This window comes from Falco rusticolus, chromosome Z (assembly GCF_015220075.1).
Source record: "Falco rusticolus isolate bFalRus1 chromosome Z, bFalRus1.pri, whole genome shotgun sequence".
NCBI lineage: Eukaryota > Metazoa > Chordata > Aves > Falconiformes > Falconidae > Falco > Falco rusticolus.
Window position 1 is genome coordinate 47220840 of NC_051210.1, and position 13868 is coordinate 47234707.

Sequence of the window (13868 nt, forward strand, 5' to 3'; positions counted from 1 at the left end):
TATAGGTCCATAGTCCTTTTACCTTTAGCTCAGAAAAGTTTCCATCTTACAAATCTTCTCAACTGCAGGATTTGTTCTTTGTGTCTAATATATCTTTAATGTGCTTCATGGAACAGCAGAAATACTGAAGATTTATCAGGTACTTCTGTTTCAAAACCTTTTGCATTACTTTGTGCTGTGTTGGATAATATTTGCAGGTCTAAGGTAGAATGATCCACCGCAAATCCTGCTTGAAATCAAATGTTTCTAAGTGCTGGGAGATTGATTCCATTAAATTCTAAAGAAAAACAGTTTCCTTTGGGGGCAGACACTTCCTTTGAAGGAAGTAAAAAATTTACACACAGTAGTAATTTCAAATTGTATGTAGCTCACAGGTGTAGAATACTTCTGTTTCATATCGCTTTTTTGAAGAAACCATGGGCCAATATTCAACACAGAATACATTTTTGCTGTTGAGTTATAGTCATGAGAATTAAGTTAGGAATTGAAAAACTGACATAGTCTGAAGTAGTGCGGCACTTGTATCATTATAATTAGATTTTCTTACCACAGTCAATAGAAACAAAGATATTTGAAAACTTAAGATAATGCTATTGTTTAAAAAAAACACTTTTCATTCTAAACAATTTGCACATGCACATACGTGTGCATGTGCAAAATTTCATTCTGCTGAAATATTTTGTAATTATTCTTAATGAGCAGATGCTTGTGATTTATTGTTTGTATTTTATGATATTTTGTGTGCATTTTCTAGAAAACTATTGTAATTGAAAGTTTCAAAGAGTTATAGCACACAATATCTACAACCGAAATATTGTTGTGACATCTTAAAACACACTAAGAAGCTTACACTTTATAACCTTTTTTCTCTGTGAACTTTGGTGACTGTACCAATGGGAAATCCATGTTAGTGCCTATGGACTAGTCTGGGTGGGATTTTTTTCTCAATTTAATAGTTGCTAGCATAGAACAAAAACAAGACTGTATTAAAGCTTCATATGCAGTGATGAAGACAAAATGTGCCAGTGTCTAAAGATCCTGGTCACTTTTTTGTATATGTAGTACTCTGTTGCATGGTGCTAACAAGAGATTCAGGGGAAAAATGTATTGGTTTTGCCTCCTTTCAGATTCTATTCAGTTTCAGTATATGGAGGGTTCTTACTTATTTCCAAATATTAGCCGCATATTTAAGTAGATCCAAAGGAGTTATATTCATAATATCATAAATGTGGGTTTAATTATTTGTATTCCATTCACTAACTTTTCTGTGTGTACTTAAAACCAATTTTCTGAACACAGCCATGAAAGAAAGAAGGGGGAAAAAAAGGGGAAAAAAGGAGAAAAAAAGGAAACTAAGGAGAGGAATATTTCCAGGTTTGCCATGCTGTTTTTTTCCATAAATTAATCCAGTTCTAGCAGTGGAGAAACCTTTGGTCTTGTGAAATTAAAGATTATGAAGTAAAGCCTTTAATATTACAGGGAGATCATATGATAATATATTCCATTTTAATGTCTGGGATTTGTTTGTACAAAATCGATACAGATTATTTTAAGCAGTTTCTGAATAGAAATCCTTATTTATTGATCTGACTTGAAAATTCAGGTTGCAATTTTCACCTGTGATACCTTCAAATTTAGCTAATCCAAAATAATGATGCTAGGAATTGAACTATGCAAAATGAAGTTCTGAAGTCTTCTTAAGTATTTTCTCCAATACTTTTAAAATATATGGCATGTAAAGGACATGATATTGCGGCTTAGTGTAAAGGCTTACTGCAACTACTCTGCATTCAGAGTATGCATTTACATAGATTCTTCCTTAGATTCTATATTAGTGCCTGTGCTAATAGCACTAGTGCTTATATGAGATTTTTTAAGACTAGTTGGAAAAGTGTTTTGCAAGGTTAATTATGCTGTTTGTAAGCAAGATGCTTAAAAATTAGAGTACTTAGTCCTGAACACTTTTTGATGTCTGTATAATGTATAGTTCAGCAAAATTTACCATGGAAGGGGTTTAAGCCTATGAGATGGGTTTTCCCCAATAGCCAAGTTCTACTCCCAGGAGACATCAGGAGGTGAACAGAGTGCTAGTCTGGCCTGGATGTAAGTTAGAACAGCCAAAGGTCTTGCTCCATTGTTTTGACTCTCTGTTGGTATTAGGGAATGCTAGTGTGTGAGTTAGAAATCTTTCCATTAATCTTTGTTGGGTTGGGGTTTTTTTTGAGTAGTTTTAAAATCATGCTCTAAACGGTGAAGTATTTGAAAAACATAAACATAAGTAAATGCTTAATTTAGAACGATGTTTCTCTTGAGCTTTAACCACATGCACCATCTAATGCAATTTCAGTTATTATATTGAGATTGACTTGGAAGTACTCTGTTGAATCCAGGTTGCCCAGTGTTTCCTGTTTGCAGTTACATGTAACTTTGCCAAAGAATAATCGTTCAATCTGAAATTTTCCATGTAACTTGCTTTAAAAAGGTTTTAAGAAAATTCCGTCCAGACATTTCTTAAACTGAGTCTAAGTTAAAAAAAAAAAAAAAAAAAAACAAAACTTTGACTGTGATAATTTCAAACTTTTCATTGAGTTTTACTGTGTCTGTTCTTTGGAGCAGCAGCTAGAAATAGAACAAGTGGATAGCTGTTTTTCTGCTGCCAGGGCAATGCCTTTTACTTTTATAAGCTTTTCAAAAATCTCAGTTGGCAATGTGCTCAGTTGAGTGTTTTAAGAGTTTGGCAGCACTATCCCCTGTAGTATTCTTGGTTCTCCAAGTGTCCCCAGCCTCAGCTTTTAGAGGCTGCTTAGGGTTGTCTCTGAAGTTGCTCTTAGAGTGCTGCTGGCTGTTCACCTGGACAGCAGGGAGCCCATCTTGCTTTTCATTGCCGTGGTTCTTACAGCAGGGGGGAAACAGGAACATGGAAGAAGAGCAGGTTCACTGGTTTGCAGTCGTTCCTAAGTCTTTCTTTTCTTTCTTTTGAGACTGCGTTGCCCACAGTGTCATAGTCTCAACTATATTATGAAGTGATTAGTATCATTGGACCTCGGCGATGGTCAAATCTGGGTTATCGTGGGTACCCTGCTAATGGTAACTGCCTGCATTAACCTAAGATAATGTAAGGCTTCCCCACATACAAAGTCACAGCTGGTTCTAAAACTGGCAACTGAAATAAGGCTTTTGTTGCTGTTGCTTTCATGCTGTCCCTCAGCCGGCTGTGCAGACTGTGTTTTGGGTGGTCCCATTTCATACTTCCTCTGGAACAGGCACAATAAAAGATGTGATTTGGCTACCCCTCTCTCAAGGGATTTCTCCTCAGAAAATCATCCTTACCAGCCTGAAGTTGGGCCATTGACTGGAGTGGGTTTGGCACTTAGGATTTTCTGTCTCTGGGAATAACACAATACTCTGTAGACTCTGGAATCTGCCACCACTGTGTGCACTGCAGGCTTGACACAGGTGCACCAGAACACTGTTGGTTGTATATGGCTGCTAATCCTGCTGTGCATCTGAAGGAATATATCTGTCATGTCATATCACAACTTGTCTGTACTCTGTCCTAAAAAATGGTATGAAGATAATCCAACAGATGGTTGTAGCCAGTGCAAAAGCCTTCAAACACTGACTCACGAAAGGAATAGGTTACATTGCAGATACTATGGAGATGCTGCATGACTATAAACTGAATGACATAAAGTAGAGCCAGATGTAAACTGATAAAAGATGATGTTGTACAGGCAAAGGCTTTTACCTTGAAAAGACGTTCAGAAATCTATAGCTTTGAATGGACAATTCTGATATTTTAGAAATTGTGAACTTAAGAGGTTTAAGAATAGTATGTTTAAAATAAGAATGAAGTACTGGAGTTACTTATTGACTGTTGAAATGGACAGATCCAGTGTGTCTTTCCACAGGGAAACAGCAAATATCAGGACACTTCAGAATGTAATTGGTTTAAATTATGTGTTCTTAATGAGAATTAGGCAGCAATTTGTTTTCAGATGTGTACCACTACTTGTCTTTGTCTGGTACATAAATTAAACTATTAATGGGAAAGGGGGGGGGGGGGGGGGGGGGGGGGGGTGGGATGGCAATTTGTGTAAAAGGCTACTGACAGCAATTTTGATCTCGGAGAGATATTTCCCAAAAATTTCATTAACTGCACATCTCTTTAGACAGAGGTCTATTGTATATGCCATTAACATTACTAATAACTAACCTTTGACTTATTTTGAGCTGCCATTATTTTTTTTTAAGAGGTTTTCATTTTTAGTCAGACTTGGGTTTCTTTCAAAGAGATCTGATTGGGTATATCTGAATGCAAATCAGAAATTAGCAGGAAAAATGGCAAATTTCTGACAATCAACATGGAAGCCAGGAAAGAAGTGTGAACAAAGAAGGAACTGAGAGCTAACTGTGAAGTAACCAAATGCTTTTGTTTGATAACTAGTTGAATAAACAGTGCTTTACCAGGTCAGAAAATAAAGGCTACTGGAGCAGAAACATGTTTACAGGGAAATATCTACATGCTGATCAGCCAAGCATATAATATTCTTTACTATTCTAGCAGGTAGTTAACAGGATTATTGCAAAGTGTATGACAATTAGAACCTATAGGGGTGTCAGACATGACAAAACCCCGTTTTGTATATCCATACGTATGCATGACTGGACTGTTAAACACTCAGGTCCATTTTTGTATATTCTTACTTTCAGGAATGCAATGGTTATGGTGTAGACCAGACACATAAGCACAAGATAAGCACAACAGTTAGAGACTGTCATAGTATCTCATCCCTCTCAATATTCTGTGGTGCAACAGACATCTTCACACTGACTCTATGTGATCTGGGAAAGAAGAATGTCTCCCATTAACATAGCTACTATTCCTGTCCATGGGGCTATATACTGGAGTCATTAGGACAGGTAGCTCATGGCACAATTTGGCTGATTTGTAAGTGATGGGAATGTGTGAATAAACCACGTAACTATGTTTTATGGTTTTTTTATAGATTCATCATAAAGCCCTTAAGGGTGGCATTATGCAGAAATTAGTGAAATTATCTCCTACTGCTCTGCAAGATGTCTAGGGCATGGAGACTCCTTTATACAGCAATAATTATCCATGTCTGTTCTCTTATAGCCAAGATTTCCAAAGAAGATTATTTGATACTTCCAAATTGAATGGTGATCCCCTTCTTAATCCACTCTGTGATATTGTGCTTTTCCTTCATTCTTTGGAGAAAAGTTTATTGTATTCTTCCGCCAATTTTCATCAGACTTCTATCCTGGCAAGAAATATATTTTCAGATAGGCCACCTTTGTCACATTCAAATTGCTTGATATGAAGAGAATGTAGCAATCATTATTCATGTTGCTAACTATATAATTTTGCTGAAAAAACCCCAAACTCAAAGTTTCACCCTGTTTGTTTATTGCATCGAGTGATATTTTTGCTAATTGTGTCTCTTGCACCAATTATTTGTTCTGAACAGTTGTTTTTGGCACAGTGTCATTATGAAAAAGGATAAAGCCTGAATACTTTACTATTTCCAGGATTAGCCCAGTTGTCACTAGGGAGACTACTTGTGGAATGAAGAAATCAAATTTGGCCAAAAATGATCATCTGCTATTTTTAAGCAGCCTGCTTAAACATAGAGTTAAATCTCAAATGAATATTAATGTGTAATATAATTTAACATATTTGTTCTATTTCATTTTTTCTCATTTACCTTGTTTCATAAACATTTTGAGAAGCCTGAAAAAAAAGGCCTGGACATTAGAGTATGACTATTGGTTAAGGACACAATATTAATTATTTTTTGGCTGCTGTATAAACACTTTTGTATGCAATTGTTCTCACTTCTGCTTATTCTGGTTTGATTTGAGTATTGTCTGGTATGTATTATCCCAAGGCAATTTTGCATGAGACATTGAAAAAAAATTTTCTGGAAGAAAATTGCCCGTTTTTTTAAATCAATCCATTATCAAACAGGGTTAGTACTGTTCTTGTTAGTGCATTTGCTCATTTTGAGATGTTTAGCCATTAATTCTTCTGAGATTAATCAAGTGGTAAATCAATTAACATCAGTGACATCTTGTCTGGATCTGGGGCCCACATGGCTGGCAAACAACTGTTTACTCATTTAGGATCCAATTTTTACCTCTTTCACAAATATTTGACCAATTCTGTGATTTTTCCAGATCCTTTAAAATTGGCTGCTAGACTATCTTGCTCATAAATAAATAAATATTCCTCTTTCTTCTCCATATGAACTGCTAATTTGACATCATTCCAGTTTCTTTCTTTGGGGTTTTTTTGGGGGGGTGTTTTAGGGTTTTGTTTGGTTGATTGTTGTTGGTGGTGTTGTTAAAGTTTCTGAAAAAAATTATGGGCAAAGAATTGCAGACCTATTTTGTTTCAAATGAGGTGTCTAACATAGACAGAAAATTTCAGTGGGGCAATCGTTCAATTCTTAGTATAGTGAAGGTTCTAGAGAAGGCTACATAAATTGGTTTGAATATTGTTCTTAAGCTGCTAAATCTCTTAGATACAAATATGCCCAAACTGCCATTCCTTGAGAAGAAAACATAAAAAACCCTTATGAATTACAGAGCAAGCAAGCAGATTTGGAGGTTGTATAAGAGACAGTAATTTAACTATACACCATGTTGTGTCCTGGAAATCAGACCTTTCATCAAGGTGTTCTGCCCCAGAAATTCTTACGTTATTTTTTATGATTAGGTAAGGATAGTAGATACAGCAGTGATGGCTAAGTTTTCAAAATCTGCCATGGTTTTTGTTTTTAGAAGTAAACAGTGATTCTGAGAAATAATCTCATTTTCTGACTGAGCGACTAAGTGAAATTTATGAGAAGTTAGTATTGTCAAGTGAAAACTGCAGTATCTTTAGATCTTTTATGGAGGCATAGTTAGATCTACCATTAGATCCATCACTCCTCTTTAAAACATCAGTTGAGTGTGCCCTATCTTGAATCTCTCATTTAGAAGTTCGGGGGAGTATTTTAGCGCCTAATTTTTCACCACTAGTATGGACAGCTTGCTTTATAGAATAACAGATTGTTTAGATTCCAGATTATAAAGAATGCAGCTCTCGAGTTTCCTGGAGGTCTTCCTGAAGGCTTAAAGCATGTTTTTCTAAGACTTTGCACAGGCTTTCAGTGAAATTCCTGAGCTGATATAAAATCATACTGTTTTGTTTTTTTTCTTGAAGCATACCCCATCTTACAAACACTTAATGCTCCTTACATTCCATGACTTTTTTTTTCAATCATTTTTGCAGGTCAGCTGGATAAACAATTACTGTCATGCTTGTTCAACTGTCTAGTGTGAGAAATTGCGCTTTATAAAAAAATTGTATCTGTGGACATATCAATGCTTTAATAAATACTCAGGGACAGAAGGCATCAGCTCTCCTTAAAAATAACGGAATAATTTTAACATGGGAATACCATTACATCTTATAGCCAAAACCAGAGAGAAATTGAATGACCATGAATTGATAGAGCTTGGAAGAAAGTACAAAAAAGTCTGGCTGCAGTTAGTAAGAGATTTACTTACAAAATTATCTTCCTTCTTCAGGTTATTCCATCTCTTCCTGTTTGAACAGCAAGCGTAGACAGGACTGTGTTGACTGTAAAAGGATACATGCTGCTTCCTGTGGTGTCCCACCTGTAGGTAGAAAGGTGCTAGGCTACATCAGCATACCCACAGTCCACACACACCCACTGGGAAATGTTCTACAATGGAAAAGATACACTCAGAATTAAAATTATACTACTGCAAAGGAAACAAAAAAAATATGTATAGCTAAATAATTCGCTTACTGTCTGCATTAATCCTCACAATCTTGTCACATAAAAGAAGTCTTACACTTCTAGGCAACTACTACTTTTTTTCAAGCATATGGCTTATAAGGCTAATAGAACATAAAATATGTAAAAATAAGTTATATGGGAGCAAACATCCTGTATGTCCTAACTTACTCTCTGCTGTGTGGAATTATGGACCATGGTTCTGAATTTTGTTTTCATTTTCTGTAACTCTGGCAACACAGGTGAATTTCCATTTGTTAAATACCCATGAATATATGTCTACAAGTGCAGAGAGGATAGGCTAAGAGCAAGTTTTTCTATAACAACGAAACTGCCTGTTTGCAGTTCCGCATCCCTGCTGCCTTCTGTTAAAGCTGTATCTTGTGGAGGCTGAAATTCGTCACCTGGTAACCTAAACTCATACATCTTGAATGAAAAGAAAGTGCTCATTTTTTAAAAGATTACATGTATTCACTGACTGCTTCCCAATAACTTGGTTTCAGCTCACAGGCTAAGCAGGATTCTGCTTCCATATTTAAGCACCATAAAGTACTGATTATTCAAGTATTTCCAGAAAGATGGTCTTTTGACAAAACAAGTTCTGGAAGATATGAAGCAATGTGTGCAGGATGCCTATCTACACAACAATCATTTGTGTACATCAAACAGTGAGATGAGTGATATTTGTATGTGTCTTCCACTGTCAGGGAGACTTAGAGAAGCTCAAGATACTCTGCATGTTTGTGGTTACCCTGTGTCTGCTTCCCAAAGAAATTTCTCATTGAAATTTCTAGTAACTTGACTATGTGTCATCTTAGGAGTATAGAGTCCCTCCATGTCCCACTCACCCCAGAAGGTGGCCTGCTCAGTCACCCATGGGCTGACCTTCCCCACACCTGGGGCTGTTGCCTTGGTGTAGTTTCTACCTGCAAGCAGAAACAGAGTGCAAGTATCATGCCTTGAAGCACCAAGAATAAGTCACTTAACCTGCCAGACCAAGTGACTTCTTGGTATGATAGACACAAAGGCATGGGTTAAGGAAATTTAATCAAGGTTTCTCAGGTTTTCAATCACTGCCTAGTCCTAGACAGCATAGGGCAGCCAGTGCTCAGACTGATAAACTTAATCCTGGCCTGTCTTCGTCATTACAACTGAGTAGAGTTGTGCCAGTATGTGCAATAGGGGCAGATGATGACTCTGAGAATGGTGCCGAGTCACTAGTGTTCTGCACTGCAATACTTTTTTCAACTTCTTTATTTAGTGGCTCAGTTTATCATTCCCTTTACTAAACTGCATTTTTAAATGGAATACTATTAGTCTTCTTACAGATGATAGAAAAACTGAGAAGTTGAAAGGAGAAAGAAAAATACCACAATGATGGCCATGCACCTATATATTGTCGTCTAAGAAATTCTGCTTGGGGTGGATCTAAGAGAAACAAGAAAACTCTAAAAACTAAAACTCTAGTCCTACAAGATAAATGGGTATTAAAGGCATAGTGAGGATGCAAACATCTTTCACATTCCCAGTGGACAGATAATTAGGAATCCCTTAAAAGAATACACATCTGTGCAATCAGATGCAATCAGATACAGCTCTGAACTATTCAGATTCAGTGCTGGCTGCTTGGTATTCTTGAAGAATACACATAGACCCTCAGTGAAATCCAAGACGGGGGTAACAGACAAATGAAAGAGGCACCTGAAATAGCTTCAGTGGCAGCTGAAAGTCTAAAGGAATTGCCAGTTTGAGCATGCAGTAAGATTTAACAGAGCTTTTCAGCAATCCAACATCTTGCTTTTTTTTTCCTTGGCACTGGTCAAGGTAGGTAACATAACGCTAGTTGGTGGTCATACAAATTGAGTCTGTGTGAAATGTACTCCTTCATCTCCCCTTAAGTTTCATAATAGGTTATCATATGTCATTATAGTCTGCTTCTTGCAAACCTCCCAGGCATATAAATGATTTCATGTAGTAATTCTGTAAAATTAGCACACGTTCTTTAGAATGGATCAAAGGAAAACAGAGAAGAGAAACATGGATTGTTTCGGTTCGGATACTTTTTATCTTACATGTCCTTGTACCCTTACATTCTGGTAAAACATTTCTGATCTGTGACTTTGTCTTTCCCCTTTTTCGTAGTCCATTTCTGACCTGGAGAGACATACAGCATATTATTGTCAGGACTTCACGTGCAGGACATCTGAATGCTAACGACTGGAAAACCAATGCAGCTGGTTATAAGGGTGAGAGCTTCCTTTCTTCTTTGCCATCAGAGGCAACTTCTTATTTGATACTTTTGAAGAAGAAATAATCTCAAGTAGTTTCTTTAACCCTATGCTGTGTATAGTTTTGAGACCTTTCAGGCTTAGACTGAAGGGGCCTATCTTCTCTTTTATAAGGAAAACCTCTTAGAATGACTAAACCCAAAAATGGCAGCTACAGAATCCACTGGCTCCATCTTCTTAGTCCCTTTCAGTTCTATTTCATGCGCTGCTGGCAGAAAATTAAGTAAATTGGTGCTTTTAAATTTTTCTCTGTGTAGCTAGTATTCAGATAAAATAGTCTAGAGTTGAAGATGTAGCAATTCCTGGATTCAGACCATGTTCTCATTCAGAATTGTTGACAATCTTGATTTGTTGACAATCTTAATTTGAAACGACAAAACAGTATTTTCAAATCTTTGTTTTGTATTATTCACCCTACGTTATCTATATTTAATATAAAAGGTTTATATATATTATATAAGTATAAAAATATTTAAGGTTTCTTTCTGATTTGGGATAAAAACAAATTTTGAGCTATCAGGACTTTAACGGGACAGAATTTATACTATTCAGTCAACTGTTATATAGATTTCTAAAATTTTGTACAGTGTTGTAACTTTGTATTAAAGTTGCATCTTTTTAACCTTTTTTCCTCTCTTCTAACACAAGCAGAAGTAAACATTTGTGCCATTAAATAAGAAACATTTTCAGGATGGGTTAAAACAGAACCTTGAATCCATACTATATTGTATTTCAACACAGATTGGTTTCTCATTCCCCTTTGCTAAATTCTTGCTTCTTTCAGTTTGGATTGCATTAAAAAAAAAAACCAAAAAAAAAAACCAAAAACAACACCAGAATGGCTTATTTCTGGTTCTCTTTTCATGAGAATTCCACCCAAGACTGCAATACTTCTTTTAACATGAGATTTGAACTGTTTTGTGCTAGGATCTCCTAAGAGAAGAATGTAATACACAAGAAACATCAAATCTTCACCCTGGTTTCACTTTAAATCTGAAGCCTAGCTTTAATGTATTTCAGATCAAGGCACTGCTACCATAAAGCATCTTTAATATATCATTCTGACCTATGACATTTCTGCTGCAATGGAATAGAAACCAAACCAAAATCCTTTCATTTTTGGATCCAAACCAGGCTCTAACTACAGAGGATAGATTTAGAAATGGGTATTTGACTCGAATCCCCTCATCACTTGAATGTTCTGACATACAAGAGCCTGGTTTTGTCCCATTTACAAGTACATAACCACACACAAAACACATACATAGCAAGAAATAGGCACTTCCTTAACTGCAATAGCATTACAGTATTTGTTATTGTGAAACATTTCCTGAGATTTAAAAAGTTTTGGCAGGAGATTGTGACTGTATTGTCATTTTGTTGGAGCTATCTGAAGTTCAAACAATGCTTTTCAAGTAGCATAAAGTAGAGCATTTTTCTTCCGCAACTCACTTCCAAAATTCTGTATTTTTATGTTTTTTCATTTGTTGACCAAGAGAGGCAAACACCCTGTGAGGCATTTCACAGCACCTGTCACTCATCATCAAATGAGAGGTCACACTAACACACCAGCAGTAGCAGCACTGGCAGCAGGACTTGCACTGTTGCACCACTGGACCATGCTTATTCTTGGAGCCAGACATTTTTCTATGCATTGTAGTGGATAAATAGTGAGGAAAAGGTCTGAAAAAAGATTTATCTTTCTCCACTTGTGCAAAGTCACATAGATAAGCTCAACTGGGGGACTGAGATTCAGGAAATACAACTTGAACTGGCAGAGCTCTGCTGTAGACTCCATGGTGGAACTGAAAAAGAGGAAGACCAGCTAAGTGCCTTGACCTCTGTGGAGCTCAGGAATCAACCTTAACCCAAATAAAAGCACTAGTTTTAACTAAATTATTTTGGCAACATAGGCTGAGCAAATGGTTCCAATAAAAATGCAGCTCTCTTTAAACCTCTGTTGGTTTTGGATGAAGGAGAAGCAAAAGATTTAGATTTAATCACAACATCCAAACCTGATTTCAAAAAGGGGTTTGCACACTGCTGCTGGCAAAACTGAAACATTTTTTTTTACTATTGCACGTGGCAATATTTAGTATAATATGACACTATTATCCTTCACTGTTGCCAAGAGTAACAATTAACATATGTTTTTTCATAGATGAATTACTCTGATCAGACTGAGTTCCGTAAGGAATTGTATCATAATTTTGTTAATGACAAGATCCATATCTCTTCCACAGCATGTTCTTAACAAGGGAAGGGGTGGAAAGGGGGGGGGGGGGCGGTATTAACTAGAGCAAAGACAGTCATAGGAAACAATCTGCCTTTCTTCCATGCATACTGGGGAATAAAAAGGAAAACTAGGAGAAAGAGAGAGACAGGCCTGCTCCTTTAGAAATGAGAACTGAAAGGGTGAAAGTAACAAAAACTTGGAAGAACCTCTCACTCGACCAAGGGGCAGCAAGAGCTGGTAGTTGAAAGTGGGTCAGCATGCCTTTTCAGGGGGGTGTTTTGCTGGGCCGCATGGCAACCCTGTCCCTCGCTATAGTCCCTGGCAGTGTTTTGCCATTGCAGAACACACAGAAGGAGCTCAGCTCACAGGTGTCATTACTGGCTGCAAGATCTCCCTTTTTTCCTGTCTAACATTCATAAAAAGAAAGTTTAATTAATGAAAAACGCTTGAGCCAGCCAATGATTTGCTAAAGCAGTGCCCTTTATTTTAATTTTCTGGCAAGTAAACAGTATTCATTAAATGCATGTCAATAGAATTAACTCAGGAATGGGGAAGAATTTTTTCTTGGTATTTTTTTTTTTATTATTGTTTTGTTCTCAGCCAGCATGTATCTTTTCAGGAACTTATTACCCGGTAGTCTGAAAAGACTTTAATACTTTGGGATATCCTCTGGTTAGTTAGTTGTACATGTAATTTGTCACTAAAGAGATATGTTATGCTCAATTTCGCTTTAAAATCAGAGTCATTTTTTATAATCAAAGCAGTTAATTAACTGACTATATGGAAACGTGCTAGAGAACATCTGTTTTTATGAAGATATCAAAATATCTGTTTTTGCTATGGCCGTGCGGTCAGTTGTTTGGTCAACAACAGAGTACACAACTGCATTCATAAGAAGATAGTGCTGTGTTAATGCTAACTTGTCTCTAGGTTGAAAGAGACAGAACAAAACACTGCAGTTTTAAGAACAGTGATCAAACCATAGGAACAATTCTTTATCTGTAAGTGAAGCCCCAAATACTGTCTCTGGGAAAACAGACCATTCACAGTGAAGAAATAATATTAATTTGTTGGGAGATTTTTAGAGAACATCCTTCACCCTTTCTGGCTCTGAAGTGTAGACAATAACATTTCAGTGAAATAAAATGCTACTGAAGCATGACAGGAAATCAAGACTCTAGCCACTTTTTTTCATTTTCAGGATGTTCCTAGGTGCAGTGGAGGTATTCTTCCTACAGAAACTGAGAGTTACCTCATTTGCTAGGGAGTAAAAGACTACCAGCATTGTGTCACATGCCTTCAGGTTAGCCAAAGTATCTGCTGCTTCCACTGGAGAGTGACCACTGGAAAGAACTGGTCACCTAATGTTTTACAACCTTTTAATATAATTTCTTAATTACAGTATTTAATAAAACTGGTGATTATTCTTGTTGTGAGCAGAGCATTACCAGCCTGAGAGTGAGAAAGACGCAAGCCTATCTACGCTCCTAGTTCGGAGACCTAGATTGGCCA

The 13868-nt window shown here is 36.8% G+C and overlaps 1 protein-coding gene across 2 annotated transcripts in view; it reads left to right on the forward strand.

Annotated features, from left to right (window-relative positions):
- Positions 1-13868, forward strand: part of PCSK5 (proprotein convertase subtilisin/kexin type 5) — a 247605-nt gene that overhangs the window by 129928 nt on the left and 103809 nt on the right. For both annotated transcript variants that reach the window (XM_037374062.1, XM_037374061.1), the window contains exon 10: positions 9975-10078. In XM_037374062.1, the coding sequence (XP_037229959.1) occupies positions 9975-10078 (104 nt within the window). The remainder of the gene's footprint in view (positions 1-9974; positions 10079-13868) is intronic.